Source organism: Rhinolophus sinicus, linkage group LG02 (assembly GCF_036562045.2).
Source record: "Rhinolophus sinicus isolate RSC01 linkage group LG02, ASM3656204v1, whole genome shotgun sequence".
NCBI lineage: Eukaryota > Metazoa > Chordata > Mammalia > Chiroptera > Rhinolophidae > Rhinolophus > Rhinolophus sinicus.
The window spans coordinates 166912981-166929923 of record NC_133752.1 but is presented as its reverse complement, the minus strand read 5'-3'; the positions used below and the strand labels follow the sequence as shown (position 1 = coordinate 166929923).

The window sequence follows — 16943 nt, the reverse complement described above, 5'->3', positions numbered from 1 at the left end:
AGGGTAAGTAATGGTGTTGATCATGTGACCAGAATGACCACAAGGAAATAGTAAAGTGACCTGTGCCCACCAACGGTGAAAAGGCAATAAATGTATTAACTGGAATATTCTGGAGTGCACACATGGAACAGAATGTTATAAAGTTCATCCTCTTGTACCTCATGCAAAATCGTTAAATTCTGAATTGCCCTAATGACCTTTAGAAGATTATTATAAACATCAGGGGATTTAACACTAGAATCATGTGATTCTCGCATAAAACATAGCCAGAGATATGTAGAATTAATTGTAAATGTAAAAACTAAATGTATAATTTAGAAAATTTACCTAGACCTCCTGGTAGGGATTTGACCATATTCTTCAACTGAGCAATTTCTAGAGCTTCCCAGAGTCTGTCATCTGTGCATTTGCACTCTGGATCTAAATTAAATCTGTAGGGGAAAAAATCAGTTAATTAGTTAATAAGTAAAAATAAAGAAAATTTTACATATGTTTGTGTATTGCTGCCCTTTCCTTAAAATGTAAAGTCCATTTGTTTTGGTTCCTACTGTATCTTCAGTACCAAAACAGTGCTTAGGATAGAGCAGGCATTCAGCTTATGTTTGATGATTGAATGAATGATCTTAATGTTATGAAAAATGGTTTTTTATTATATAATTAGGAAGTTTATATACATGATAAGATATAATGAAATTCATCATTTGGATGCATCCATTTTAATATTACATTTAATATAACTGGAATAATGTCTAGCAAAATATCCCTACAGAACTGATGTTAAATACGTAAGTCTATACAGGAGCATATAAAGCTAGTTTAGATGAGCTGTGCTGTACCAACCACAATAGAAGTAGTATATTTATTATATTTAGAGATATAAATTTACTATGGTATTGTTAATAACTTGATATATCCAGAACTTTTAATTAATGTTACAGCTGAATATTGCACAATCTGACGTATGTTTTCTCTTCAAGAGAAGAAGTGATTAGTAAAAGGAGGTGCCAAATACTTCTTTGTAATTAAGTGGATGGAGGAGAGGAGCAAAAGAGAACAAAGGATGGATGAAATGAGACATACGATCGGGTGGATGACACCACTACGGACTTTAGAGTCCAACAAGCTTTGTTTGGAATCAAAGTTCTATCACTAAGTGTATGAACTTGGGCAAGTGACAGCTTCTCTGAGGTTCAAAATCCTCATCTGTAAAATGGGGATAATAATTTCTAGGATAGAGTAATAGTCTGAGGATTTAATGAGTATATTTAAAGCACCTAGCAGAGAGTAGATAACCTCCACCATTTTTCCCCCTCCATGGGTAACCACAAACCACACATAAAGACAGCTGAAGCAGCTTCTTAAAAGCAATTTTAGCTGAAAGAAAAGTTGTGAGGGAAAGGTACTAACCAGATTCAATATCTGCTAAGGCCAGGCCAGACATAAAAGAGTTAAGCAGGATATCTGTAGGGTGGAACACCTAGGAAACATCTGCCAAGAATCACTGCCACAAGTACAGAGGAAAAGTGACTTTTGTAAAATCAAAGAGTTCCTGGGGACATAAAGGATTGGCCTCTATAGGTTAATTTAGCAATTCTAGGGTTCCCCGATCCAAATTTTTGGACAGAATATTTGATCTTATCATCTTGATAATGTCATTTCACACCTACCTGTAAAGCAATTCTGAGCAACACATCCTATGAGACAAAAGGTAAATCCTGCGGCACTCAGGTTTCTGTTGAACGCGTCACTTACCTAATAGAACCGCTGAATAGTATTGGATCTTGGAGAATGATTGAAAGTCTAGAACGTAGTGTGTGCAGTGGTAGTTTTGAAATGTCGATCCCATCAATGACAATCTTTCCTGTGAAAGAGAAACAAAAATGACAGGCATGTAGCAAAATCGCAAGTAAAATAATATTTGTTTACTAATTGAAAGTACTTTCCTAGTTCAGGGTTTAAATTCAGAAAACGAGGCTTTGCATTCAGGAATTAAAAAGTCATTATATGTCTCTAAGAAAAATATACATTTCAGTGATATTTCTTCTTTGTTAACTATTTCCGCCTAAAGGAATTTTCTGGTTTTATTCAGTTTATGTGGTTCATACAGACCCAAAGTTCTTTTTTTCCCCCTTAGTGGGTCATCCTCCTCCCAGTATTCCTTTATTCTGGTTCCCTGCTTCATTTTCCTTCATAGGACATTCTATATACATTTACTGATCTTTTCTATTGTGTCTCTTTCTCTGCCACCTAGGATATAAACTCCTTGAAGACAGGGATTTGTTTCTGTCTTATTCTCTCTTGTATTGATTGAAGAGTACAGAGTACAAATAAGAAAGTAAATTCTATAGATGCCAAATTTTAATGAATTTCTTCATAGTGTACATAGACTTGTAGAGACTTGTGCAATCATGATGTCCTTGCCTCAACTTGATAGATTTATTTTATCATATCACTTTGTGCAAATCAATATGGCCCTATGAGATGAGCATGTCAGGTGAAGAATGGCAACTGGAGTCCTTTTTTCTAGCTGACTAGATTCAAGAACAGGAAAAGTGATTAGCTTAACCTTTCTTTCAGGAATCTATTAAATCTATTAAAATCTTAATAGCCTAACACTATTAATAAGAGAGTAAGTCATAGAGTGCATATGGGATATGAAATCATGTTTCTGGATTCCTGAGGATCAGGCTAGTCTAATATGTTCAGTCATAATGACAGTTGTTGTTTTTTTGGGGTTTTTTTTAAGAGAAGTGTCTATCAATTGTCTTTGAATCATGCAATTGGCTTATAATGCAAATCCCTACTGAAAATCCTTAAAGCATCTGTGTATTACTAGTCTTGGAAAGGGCAAGCTGATAGCCCAGTGGCAGTTAACTACCCTGTTCTTGAATCTAATCCCCAAAGAAAGTACAATTACCACAGTTCAACTTTGTGTTCATAAACTGACCTCTTACTTCATAGAGCTGTTGTATAAATTAAATTAAATAATACAAACTGTCAAGTACAATAAAAATGTTAAGTACTATCATCATCATAATCATTACAGATAATAGTAAGCACTTCTCTGAGCTGATGGTCAAGCACATTGATGGATCCTCTTTTATTCAAGATGGCTTATGTGCTGGCCTATTTATAGGCCACTTGATAGACTAAATAATGTGATATTTTTAAAGCAGAGATTAAATTATTCCTATGTATCATTATAAATAATTTTGTCAATGAATATTTTTGTATATTGTCAACATGTGCTTGGCATTTTACAGCAAAGATTGACTCCTCATAAAATGTTCAACATCATTAAACAACGTTATTAAGAAGATGACTGACTCTGGGTGGTGAACACACAATATGATATATATAGATGATGTATTACAGAATTGTACACCTGAAATCTAACTTGACTAACAATTATCACCCCAATAAACTTAAAAAAAAGATGATGATTAGAGTCATGCACCAAAATTAAAAATGCAAATGACATATCTCCTTGAATTTTTTCCTTGGATAGAAAGGGATACATTTTTAGTCTGTGGGAAATAGGATGGTCTTCTTCTTTCTTCTTCCTCTTGAAATGCCACCACCATCTACTGCAATTAAAAATGGGTGGCCTTGTTTTCATCTTACCAGTTTACTGGAATTCTTTAACAACAATCTCTAGAACTGAGTTTTGGGCTAATAATTTTATTTCCCCCAATTCTATGTTCTTTTTCTTTAATTCTGGACCGTTTATATGGTACACCTGTCTCAACCCATGGGCTGTAGGACACGAAGTCTTTATAAATATTTCCTTTTTATTTCTGCAGGACTAGGTAAGTTGATGTTGCTTTTTTTTTTTTTAAGGGGAAAACTTCATGTGATCAATGAAAAAATTTAGTTAGTAACTTACCATCAAATATATCAACCATTCTGAAGAAAGCCAGAGATAATGATGACTTCCCACTGCCAGTGCGACCACATATGCCCACCTAAAAATGCAAGTGTAACTCAGAGAGAAGAGGACTCAGACAAATGATAGAAAATGAGCAAACATACTTTTAACTTAGACAAGACACCACAGTGAAACCAAAATTCTATTTAAATACTTACGTTAATATCATCATTCTCTTTTCAGATCTCCTTTATGAATAATCGTTATTAAGATAAAAACATAGGGTCCTTATCAATCTTCAGTGATTCTATTCTAACTGTTTTTATTTCTATGATTGTGTGGTTTTTCATTTGTGGCTTCACTTTTACATTTAGTATATTATTGAACTAGTAAATATTTCATTTTATCTTGGAAGTTATGATTTTATAAGAAAAAGTAGAATGCGTCTATTTTTTTTCTGCACACTTGCTCTTTTTAAAATAACTGAAATAAATCATTTGGGGACAATAGCTGTCCAAATGCAAATGTTCTCAAGGGGATGTCTAGTATGGCTATGAGCCAGAGCCAGAAATTTTGAAAAACACATCTATTGTTGACTTCCCTGATTTTCTTGGGAGACTAATGAATGCCACTATGACTTAGAGAACATGTATTTTATTCTGATCCTATCTCTCTCTCTTTTTTCTTTTATGTAGATAATTTGACATGTAAAGGGTAGGGAATAATATACGAATCCTGTGAAAATATTTGGCTGGGATGTCTGAAGAGGTTAGGTGGTAATAGAGTGCTCCCATAAGAAGATTTGTATGAAATAAATGAAATGGCAGTGAATTCCGTACCTTTTGCCCAGGTTTGATGTAAGCTTTGACGTGTTTAAGAACAGGCTTCAGATTATTTTCATATCTGACACACAGATCATGAATCTTGATCTCCCCTTCCTGTGGCCAATGTTCTGGAACTTGAGAAGGATCTGGGGGATGGGGATAGAGCAGGGGATTGGGGCAAACACACATATACTTGTATACATTTATACACACAAACATATAAATTATTTTCTAAATTTAAAGCAATACTGATTGAAATTCTGTTTGTTTGTTTTTTTTCAAAATTAAAATTACATTTAGAGTAAAGGCCTCTTGATTAACATATTTTAATATAATGGGGGGTTTTGTTTGTTTTTTTGGAGGCTTAAACAGTATTATGTCTTTTCAGCATTCCATTAGTCCAGTCTACTCAAGATAGTTCATTTGTGAGTTGATTCGTTTGTTCAGTCAGTTGGTCATCAAACATTTGAGTACTTAAAAAGTGAAGGGTGTTGTGCAAGGTGTTGGAAACATGGAGATGAAAGACATGCCTCAAGGTGTCCTGGGGGAAGCACATAAGCAAGTCAGCATCTACGGTACTGCACAGAGAGTCACATGAAGGAGGCCAGCCCAAAGTGTTCTGGGAGCATAGAAGGTGGTAACCTATCCAGGAGGGTTTCAAGAGGAGATGGTGTCTGAGATGAATCATAAAGGATAAGAGATGGGGAAATTTGTTTCAAGTATTTATAGAGAGAAGAAAAAAAATAAAAAGAAGGCACACAGCCTGTTGGCATGGCCAGAGTAAACGGCGTACGAGTGGATGAGAGATGAGGTGGGTAGGCAAGGGTTGACCAATGAAGGGTCTAGTGGTCTTAGCTAAATTATATGGATTGTCTTTGAAGATGTGGATAGCTATTGGAGGATTTAGGAAAAGGAATGCATTTTAAGGATGAGATTTGAATTAAAGAAAGATTATTCTGTCTTCAGTATTGAATTTCTTGGCAATTTAATTCCAGCAAAGCTGAGAATCTCAGTCAGTATTTTAAGATCCAAGTTTCTTGACATCTAAGTTAATAAGGTCTTGGGAAAGAAAATACAATTGTTTCTAGTTTGGGCTGGTAATTAATGTAATAAAGTCCAAATATTTTTATAATTCTTTTTACATGACTAAATAATATATTTTTGGACTCTGGTTGTATCCAAGACTTTTCAGGCATAAAAAGTCTTATCTCAGGTGTACCTAATCAAGTAAAGTCAAGATAAGAGGGTATTCTATGGATGTTGAAGTGGAAAACAAAAGCAAAAATGACAATGTGTTTGACGCACGATGAATATTTAAATAAAATACATATTTAAGTGAAACAAAATATTCCAAGCAATACCCATGGTGCCTTCATAGTTCTCAGACTCCATAGTCAAGAAACTGTTCACTTTCTTCACTGCCCCCATCTGGACCTCCAAGTCAGCCAAGTTCCTCACAACCCAATTCAAATAATTGGTTATCTGTGCCAGATAGCAAAAACACAAAACAAAACAAAAAACATTTAAAATGAAATATACATTTTTGCAATCACTGGGTATTTGGAGATAGAATGACTTGGGCAGTTTGTGTACATCCTATTGTACAATTCATAAATGCCGTAGGATATCAGAGACCAGAGAGGATGCCATGGGATAAAGTAGGCAAGGAAGGTATCTGCTCTTCTTCAAGGTTCCTCAAAAGTCTCTGTTTTGTGAAGTCTTGATTTGCCTACACAATTGATAATGGTATGTATCTCTGTTAGCACTTATCTCATTTATATTCACCTTCATTTTAGTGTGCCCAAATGGTGAGAAACTCAGAACAAGGAACCCAAGGAGGCTTGGGGGCACTCTCTCTGTAGGGTTTCTAAAAATTGAATAGTTTATAAAAATTAGTTCACAATATCAGACATGAATCCAGGCTGTCCTAACAGTGGTTTTGGGCCCCAATCTATTAATATTTGCAAGATATCTTCTTGTAATGAATTTCAAACTTATTCCCTAACATCCATGAATAAGAGTTTATAATAAATTTGGAAAGTACCTTCTCCAACATTGCACAAAAAATAGATTTTCATCCATACCTACCGTAAGTGCATACAGAAGACCTAAGCCCACCAATCCAGAATTGGAAGACCCACTAATGGATGCAATAGACGCAGTGAGGACAATGCAAGCTCCCAGATAATCCTAAAAAGAAACAAGAAAAAAAAGTTAAAATATTTTTCCCAAGTTCTTAAACCAAAGATCCCAATCAACTGAGGTGATTGCTAAGAGAATACACGTCATTCCCTGTGTGTCCTGTTAAGAGGAAGGCTACCTAAGTTATGAAAACTTGCAACTCAAAATATTCAGGCTGAAGCAGATAAAGGTGTAAGAGAACAGAATATGCCATCCCAAAGTATGCCTCTTTGGCATAAGGATTACTTTGAGCAGATAATTTTTAGAAACAGCAGACATAGGAGAAGCTGGAAAAACAGAGAAATTACTCTTTTGTAAGAGTTGTATATATTTATAAAATAAATCTCCATTTGTAAGTGTAGCTTCTTCTCTGTACAAGGGGGAGAAGGATGCCTGAAACATCAGAAATTCTTATCAATGAAAAAGGTACTGACTTAACATCACATAATAAACCTTACTCATTTTTAGCTTACTTTTTCCTGGTCACCTTCCCATAACTGGCTTCATTCACACCCTTCATTTTGTTTGTTTGTTTGTTTGTTGTTTGTTTGTTTCAGGTTAAGATGGTATTTCAGCCCAAATTCTAAGCCACCTCCTTGGGTGACTTATTTCCCTGGGTATCTCCCATGTATGAGATATACATGATAATAAACATGATTTCTTTTTTTTTTTTTTTTTTTTTGTTTTAATCGTTTAAAACAAATACTTGGGCTGAAATGGGAGTGATGCAATGTCTTCATTATAGTCATGCAGATATGGGTTCAGAGAAGTTAAATACCTTGCCAGAAATTAAGCTGAAATTTGTGGCACAACTAGGATATCAGACATTGGGGTTTCCTCCCCCTCCCCCCTTCTATTTTCTTGCATTGCCAGACAAGCAATTATTTTTGGACTTCATTTTCTACCTTAAGTTTCATGTGTGTTTATGTTAGGGTTGTGATTAGCTCCCTTGTGTACTAAGGCCTCTGCAGAAATTTGCCTCTGGTTAACTTGTTGGAATTTTTATCTGAACTTTTTGTCAGCTATTTGGGCTTAGAGTCTGGGACATTAAATCTCCAGATTCCATGTAAATAAGAATAAAGGTATATTTCCTCATAAATTAGAACTGTGGGCTTATATTAGAGTATCTGAATTGTCTATGACTCACAGATAAACTCTTTTGCAAAATTTTTTTTTTTTTTTTTTACAATTCTGTATTACATCATCTATAAATCCCATTGTGTGTTCATCACCCAGAATCAGTTCTTCCATCACCATATATTCGATCCCCCTTACCCTCATCTCCCACCCCCCACCCCCCGCCCCCCTTACCCTCTGGCAACCACTAAACTATTGTCTGTGTCTATGAGTTTCTGTTTCTCATTTGTTTGTCTTGTTCTTTTGTTGTTTTTGGTTTATATACCACATATCAGTGAAATCACATGGTTCTCTGCTTTTTCTGTCTGACTTGTTTCGCTCAGCATTACTCTCTCAAGATCCATCCATGTTGTCACAAATGTTCCTATATCATCTTTTCTTACCGCCGAATAGTATTCCATTGTGTATATATACCACAACTTTTTTATCCATTCATCTATCGAAGCACATTTTGGTTGTTTACGGCCTGCTTTAAACTCAAATGAAAGACAGGCCACATCTGTCCATTTTCTAACACCCTTTTCCTTCCCAATTTCCCATCATTCTTAGGTATTCTTATGACTTATCACTCAAAAAAGAAATCTTAAAAATTATCATGCTGATATGTCACAGGTCCCAGAGGCAGGTGGAATTTTAGGCATGAGCACTTTCTAGAACTATGTCAAGTCTGATCTCACTGGAAATGGCCTTTTCTAGCTAGTTACATCTCTGATCCTTCAAAGTAAACCAAACTAGTAAGTAGGTGGTGAGATTTTAATAACGGTACTGGAGTGTTTAACATGCTGAAGTCAAAGAATGAAGCTTCTCAAATCAGCTCACATGTGCACATTTCTGCCTCTTTAAAATACCTGCAAAGATCAAATTTTAGGGAGCAATCAATGATCCCAGCCTTGGAATCAGAGATCTGGGTTCAAATGCTAGCTTTGCCAATTACCAACCAGTGGGCTTACACAAATAATTTAAACCCTATGAGACTCAGTTTCTTCTCTGGAAAATAGAAATCATGACTGATTCACAGGGATTTTGAAAGGAATAAAACAGATTAAATACCAGTTAGATTTCCCCATCTTTATGTGTCAGGATGTCTTCTTTCCCCTGGATGATTTCCAAATGTTTGAAGCAAGCTTAAAAGTTTGTGTGTGTCATAAAACATCAAAGGTTAAAGCAGACACTAAAATTTAATTCCATAATAATTCCAATAATCTTTACAAAGAATAAAGAAAGAAATCATGCAGAGTTAATCCCTTAAAGTAATAAATTTCACAGAAGTAGTAAATATTCCTTTGATTGTCTGATGTAACAATTTGCTAACAACTTGTCACATCCCAATCAGACAGCTCTTCCTCTTTTTCTTTTTATTTGAAGCAACAACCACATGGATGTAGAATCTAACCAGTTTGGGCTGCTCTTTTATGTTGTAAATTCCAACACGCTCCCCAAATTCTTTTAAAATGTTCACAGCAATATGAATTTTTCCTTCTAGCCCTCTTGTGTAAAGTTAGCCCATACAAAGTTATGTTATAAATTTGTTACTTCCATGTTATCTTTTCTAAGAAGACTCATAAAGAGTTTCTGTGATAAGTCCCAGAAAGTAAGTTAGCACCAGAAGATAATTCCAGCAAAGTACTTCTGCCTTGAAATAAGGAAATATGCCGTTTGGCTTCTGAGAAATTTCTGTGGGCAATGTTATATACATTAAGCATTTGAAGGAAGGCACTTGTTTTATTAATTTCTACTCTCCGCTTCCTCCCAGCTGACCTCAATGGGAAGAAGAGCCTCATTCATTTATTCATCCATCCATTTATCCACCCATCCAGCCATCCATCATCTATTCATTCATTCATCATCCATCCATTCATTCGTCCATACATTCTTTTAAAAGTATAAGTCAGTTCATAAAACTTCTCTATTTAGAATTACCAATGCCTTTCTATTTCACTTAGAATAAATTCAGACACTGATGAATTACAAAGCCTAATATGGTGTAAAGTCTGGATTCTAGACCCTACCTACTTTGACCTTATCTGAGAATCCTTTTCTTTTTTTCACTCTGCTCCAACCATGCTGGTTTTCTTCTTCTCAGTGTTAAAAACTCATGATACCAGATACCAAATCTAGATTTACTACCTGATCTAATTGCAGTTTCAGCCTCTGTCAGAAACAAAAATCTTAATCAACCAGTCTGACATTTTCTGGTCAAGCACCAGTAACATAATCTGTCATGTGGACCCTCCCCATCCCACTCCCTCAACCCCCATCCCCCCAAAAAAAAGAAGAGGCAATTTGCATGATAGACACCATTCCCATTCCTTATTCCCTTTCCCTCAAAGTAAAGATGACCCAGGCCCATAAAGAATCCTTTCTTTTCTCATATTGATAGCTCCCTTGCTCTGTCCTTCTTCCTACAAAAGCCTTCCATTTTGTACAACTCATGAAGCTAGAAGGGATGCTGTCTGATGCATGAATCGCATAATACAGCCATTAGATCTTCAAATTTACTTGGTTAAATTTTGTATTTTAACATCAGGAACACACCACCTTTGTTTCTGCCAATGACTCTGCCTGAAATGTTTGTACCACAGGTTTCTGACACCAGGTTCCTTCTCATCATTTGAGGATTAACTCAAATGTCACCTCTTTGGAGAAGCCTTCCTTTCTTGGTCCCACCCCCAGCCCTGAAGCTGTTCACTATCCCATTGTCTTGTTTTGTTTTCTTCCACACATTTGGAGCTATCTAAAATGATGGTATGTGCTTATTTTTCTACAAGTTCAGTGTCTATTCTCACTAGTATTTAAATTTCATGCTGCAGAGTCTGTCTGAATGTTTACCACTATTATCTCCAGCAACAGGTATCATGGTGAGTACATTGCAAAGGTTCAGTAGTTCTGTGTGGAATAAATGACTGGATAAATTGATCCCTTCATAAAACAATCACTGAATATTTATATGAGCCAGATATCTTCTAAATCAAGACTTCTGAATTTCTTTAGGATTCTCATGAATCGTTTAATTCTCCACCAATCCCTTTTCCAAACTTTAAGAGTTGAACATGTAAAAACATTATAAGAATTTTTGATAAGGTGGGAAATCCCACACAAAGTTTTATAATCTTTTAATGACCCACTTTGAACTGTAATATGATTGTCTCCTAGAAAGCTTTACTCTAAATGTTACAGGCTCTTTGCTTTTCTTTTTTCTTTTCTTTTTTTAATTCAAGTTTATTGGGGTGACCATTGTTAATAAAGTTACATAGATTTCAGGTGTACAATTCTGTAATACGTCATCTATATTGTCACATTGTGTGTTCGCCACCCAGAGTCAGTTTTCTTTCCATCACCATATATTTAATGCTTTTCTAAAGTGAGAAGCACTCTTACTTAAGCTATGAACTTCATAATTCAGTTCCAAATATTATTTTTTTACAATTTCAGTTGTGCAGGAAAAATTCATAAAATGCCATATTCCGTGTAAAAATAGCAGATTTAAATAGGACTAGAATAGAACAAGGGCACATTTAGATACCTGAAGCAACAAACTAATCATTGAGTCTAAATAAATGAAAATTAGACTGTAGGCCTAATATAAATATTATCAAGGAAATGCAAAACATTAGGCACTCAATCTCTTTCTCTCCCTGTTAAATTTAGTTTACTATGGAATCTTTATGTCCTGGATTTACCCATTATATAGAAGTAAATGATAGATTTAATCAGATGATAATGTTAACTATTTTCTATGGAATTGAAATGGTAATTCTGGTAACAGGTAGGTAGCCTAATCCTGGCAATAGAGCCAGTAGGAGAAGTGAAAACAGATGCAGGGAGGAAAGGGAGAAGGTTGATCAAAAATTAGAGTCAACATGTACTTTCTAGATCTCTTTCACAAGGCTAATGTTTTCAAAACTACTTGTAAAGTTTTCCATGTGATCATTAGACATTATTGTTTCAATTATTAGGCCAGTCAATAAAATATGCTAAAATTATATGTAATGTATAGAGATAATATTTTTGACACTTCAACAATAAGGCATAGCTTTCTGAAAAAATTTTCAGAGGAAAAACCCATTTTCAAAATTTACCATCTGCTAAATTCATACAGATATGAGAGTTTAAAAGCCAATAAGTCTACAGTTTAGTATCTGTAACAAAGTTACTTTATTTTTCATAAAAATATTCTTTATCCTCTTTTTAGAAAGCGTTATTCATGTTGTCTTTTAGTTATACCAATTAGATACGTTCTAGCTCTAGAGAGCTGGGTTACTACTCCTGGGTTACTACCACTGCTCAAAAATGTTTTTTCTAAGGCAATGGAAAAATTTTGGAGGCATTTGATCAGAATTTTACCTTGAGCTGCAGAAATAAGGAAGATCCTTTGTGCCCAATGTTTATCAAGACAGTTCATAGCAAAATCACTAAATTCCAATCACTTCTCTTCAAATAGTACAGGAGTGCAGAAACATGAAATTGACAGATAATGTAAGGGGATGTGTTAGCTCCCCATTTTCCATTTCCTTTACCATTAAACTTAATAAGTGTGGGGACACAGCCCCAGAAAACAGTTTCCAGGCTCTCGGCCTCACATAGGCAGGTGCTGGCTCAGGTAGTAAATGGCCATCAACTGTGACTGGATGGCCATCAGCTGTGGCTAGTTGGCCGTCAGCTGTAACCAGTGAGCCATTGGCCACTAATATAACTGCTGTGGTTACGCTAGCAAAAAAATGGGGACTAGCAAGAAGATGGTGGCTGAGCTAGCAAGCAGCGCAGTGAGGGTTGAGAATTGTGTGGCTTCTGTTTCCTGTTTCTCCAACCCAGCTGCCAGCCAGAATATAGTGGTATGACTCCCCCATCTATGGCTCCGTGGGTGTTCCTTTTTGGCCTCACCATATCCTGCATTCTTATGTGGGGAGCTGGAGCAGAGACCCCGCATGACTCCCTGCATGACAGTAAGTTTAATGGATGTCGTGCAGGGAGGCCTGCAGGGTGTCTGCTAACGCTCACCACATAAGAACGCAGAACATGGTGAGGCCAAAAAGGAACACCCACGGAGCCATAGGTAGGGGAGTCATACCACTATATTCTCGCTGGCGGCATCCACCTCTCTGCAATCCGCTCTTGCTAGCTCAGCCACCATCTTCTTGCTAGCCCCCATTTTTCTGCTAGCCTAGCCACAGCAGTTATATTAGTGGCCAATGGCTCACTGGTTACAGCTGACAGCCAACTAGCCACAGCTGATGGCCATGCAATCACAGTTGATGGCCATTTACTACCTGAGCCAGCACCTGTCTATGTGAGGCCGAGAGCCTGGAAACTACTTTCTGGGGCTCTGTCCCCACAATGGATTACAAAGTAACCCTACAGTTACATCTTCTTTCCTATTCTCTGCAAAATGGCTTAAAGGCAATAAACTGATAAAGCAGCAGCAGATGGTCTGAATAATGCACACATGGGAATGCAAATACTTAAGGATCACCAGCAGCACTTCTTTGTGGGCGAAGGCCTTACACATTCTAACCTATCAATTCAATGAAAAAATACCTATGGTCAAAAGAGTACAATGGAATGAGATTCAATTTAGAAAATAGAAGCTACTATATATGTGAATTACCCACTCAATCAATGAGGGCCTAACCACAGGAATTTTCATCTGTATAGTGATAAATTATAACTTCTATCAAGTTTGTGAATTCAATTCTCCCCTCCAGAAGGAAAGCCTTTGAATCCTATGTCAAAAGCAAGGCCTCTTGCCAGATTTCTAGTGATTCCACGACATCTATCTGTATATGAAATGATAATGAAATTTTTTATTTTCCCTAAAACAGACTTGCAATTAGTTAACAGCAACACAACCTCTTTCTTCGTGTAGCCATCAGAAGTCTATGAGACCACTGAGTGTCTGGGAGAATATATTAGGGCCTCCAAATTACAAGGTCAAGGCACACCTGTTTATCATGGAGTTAGGAACACAGAAAAAAGCTCGGTGCTGTTTCAGAAAATATACTCTCGTGCAAGCGCGCCCTCAAGACCATTTTCACTTTAGCCTGTTGATTCTGGAGACCTCTTTTTTTTTTTTTTTGGCTTCCTGATGTGAATTTTCTTTTATCCTTTCACCACACAGCAAGACAAAGCCTTGGAAAGACAGCCATTAGATAGAGTTACACAATCTTTGCAAATGGAAACATCGATGCCAGAGAACTGGAACTGTTTAGTGCAGAGGGATTGAAGAGAAAACTCTGTGCTGAACAAAACAACGTAAGCAGCATGCAAAGGTTAGAACACAGTGACACACTGCACAGAACTGGGGCCCACTCCACTTGGCACCCAGAGGAACAACAACCCCTTCTGTTGCCAAAGCAACCTGGGTGGTCACAAGACTAGCTACTTTTCCACCCACCGAATTATTTTATTCTTTTAGACTCTTGTCCGTTTTTGATTTGAGTGTGTTTGACCTTTATATTTTTTCCCAATTCACAATGAATAAGATGGGCAGGGCTAAATCTTCCATAGGGAAAACTGTTTACCCAGAGAAAGGGAATAACTTGTGACTGTCTTAACTCGTACTGAACAGCACCAGAAAATAAGTGAAAGCCACATAGTAAAAAATAAATAAATTAGGTAATAAATAAAACTTGGAAGGGGCTCAGGGATCTCCCCAAATTCAACAAAAGCTGTTTCTACTCTGCTTTCCCTCTTTTCCTTCTCCTTGAGATTTTCTGCCCATAGAATTCAATAGCATGCTTTGGAAAGTTAGAATTGGGGATAGAAAGGGAAGAGAAAAATAGCCACATAAAGCTATGATGCATTTCTTCTCTTTCTCTCCATTAAAGTGATTATGAGTCCATGAATTAGAGGTGATCAAATTTGTAGACCTGTTGTCAAGAAATCCTGCTCGCCTCTTCTGAAGCATGCCCAATACCTCAACCCTCCTTGTACCATTTTGGTTGTGTTTCTGCTCTGGAAGCACAAGAATATTTTCTATAAGCAGGTATTTTTGTTAATTTACTGAGTAATGTGGCAAAGGGGGTGGTGTTAATACTGTGGATAAGATCAATGCAGATTCACTGGGCCAAATAAAAGTTTTCATTACTTATTTTTTTTAAATGACTTACAAGGCAGAATATGTCCAGCTGTTGGATTCAGAAAGCAGTTCACACCCTAGTCTCTGAGGTCCTGTATCTCAACATTCATATTTCTGATACAAGATTCATTAATTTCAAACTGAAATTGTGTCTCCAGTGATGTGAACACTTCCACAGGAGCACAATAGCAATGAGATCATTTATATGTGTGCAGTTAGGAGAAAGGTTATTTCCTAATAGCAGTCATCTACTAAATTTATTTAATACTCCTACTGTGGTAGATGTTCTTAGGTTATAGCATTTACATATAAATATTAAAACAAGTATTTTAATCTAATATTCCAATTATTCTTGCTCTAATAAAAATTCTCAATGCACAGAAAGAGAGTGAATCTGACTGTTCTTAAGTTGTATTCCTGGGTTTGTTTAGAGATGTGTGCGAGTGTGTGTGTACACATACCCACATAAATTTACTGTCACATAAATGGAATTGATGAAGACAAATCCTACACAAAGAACTTTGGATCTTGACTTTTGTTAGCAGATATGCCTAAAAGTTTGCAATAAATCAACAAGTTTCTCACCAAAATTTACCTTTACTCATCAGAGATAGAAGCAAAGGATTTCATCACTTTTTTTTTTTAATTATTATTGGTTTAAGGGAGAGTTCTGGTAATGAGACAAGATAGCAAATCTTGGAAAAATTACAATACAAAGAAAACAAAGACAAGACAATACAAAGGTATTATAGGTAACAGAATGAATGGCAGATTGTGCACTTCTTGCTGAAAATATCAGTATTTTCTTTAGGTTTCGCCAAGTAGAACTAGAATTCTTTTAATATTCGGGTATGTCTGTCTGCCTTTCATTTGGGGGTTAAAGTAGTGGGTTGTGAGTCAAACTAAACTAACTCATTCTGAATCTGGCTGCTGTTCCTTTCTAATTTTTCCTGACCTTTCCTTTCTTGGCAGTCTGAAGGTTCTAATATCTCGTGTTCTGGCTATGAGAACAGAACATATGGTTTGCTTGAAGATTCTTGTTAAATACTTGCCCATTAACCTGACAGTAGGAAGTGCTAAAGAGCAAAAACAGGAGTCAAATGAGACATTCACCTCAAGTCCAAAGTAAACACACTTGCCCCCTAAAAAACATACTTGATTTTCAAGTTTTGGAAAATCATATACAAAAATAACTACTGACATTTTTCCCTTATGATTTTGGAACATTCTTTCATTAAGCTATTTCATCATTAATTCTGTTATTCAGATACGACTTTTTTTCCTTAGAGAAAACAGGTTTAAGCAAATAAACAAACAGAAGCTTTAAACAAAGATTTAGGATCTGGCTAGTATCAGGAATAATATTTGGGTTTTGTTATAAATCTTAAGCAATACTTCATCAGCCTTTATGTTACCTATAGGTAATTCAGAAGACATTTTGCCCAGCCCCTACGGTTACCTGGAAAGAATTTCTCATCAACAAGCAATGCTTCTATCTAAAATTTGTGAAATATAATTGTGTTACATTCCGAATAGTTTATACATAATAACTAATATAGTGGTAGATAATCTCTGTAAACTACTGAGAAATCATGACAATTAAATCTCATGGGAGGGAGCAGAATTCAATCTCAATCTGTATCCATCCATCAACAATTCAGATTTTAACAACTAAATCTCAAGGGAGGGGGCAGAATTCAATCTCAATCTGTATCTATCCATCAACAATTTAGATTTTAACTTGGGCTCCTTCATGTGTCGTCTCTGGTTTGTTGAGTTTTTAAAGAAAGCCTGCCTATGGTAGGGATATTTAATCAGTAGAAGTGAGATTATTACAATAGTACAAATAAACCTCCTT

The 16943-nt window shown here is 36.1% G+C and overlaps 1 protein-coding gene across 8 annotated transcripts in view; it reads right to left on the bottom strand.

Annotated features, from left to right (window-relative positions):
• Positions 1–16943, bottom strand: part of ABCC9 (ATP binding cassette subfamily C member 9) — a 106616-nt gene that overhangs the window by 9382 nt on the left and 80291 nt on the right. For all 8 annotated transcript variants that reach the window (XM_074325936.1, XM_019738052.2, XM_019738062.2 and 5 more), the window contains 6 exons: positions 6781–6882; positions 6054–6174; positions 4708–4838; positions 3887–3965; positions 1753–1861; positions 328–431 (listed from right to left, as the gene is read on the bottom strand). In XM_074325936.1, the coding sequence (XP_074182037.1) occupies positions 328–431; positions 1753–1861; positions 3887–3965; positions 4708–4838; positions 6054–6174; positions 6781–6882 (646 nt within the window). The remainder of the gene's footprint in view (positions 1–327; positions 432–1752; positions 1862–3886; positions 3966–4707; positions 4839–6053; positions 6175–6780; positions 6883–16943) is intronic.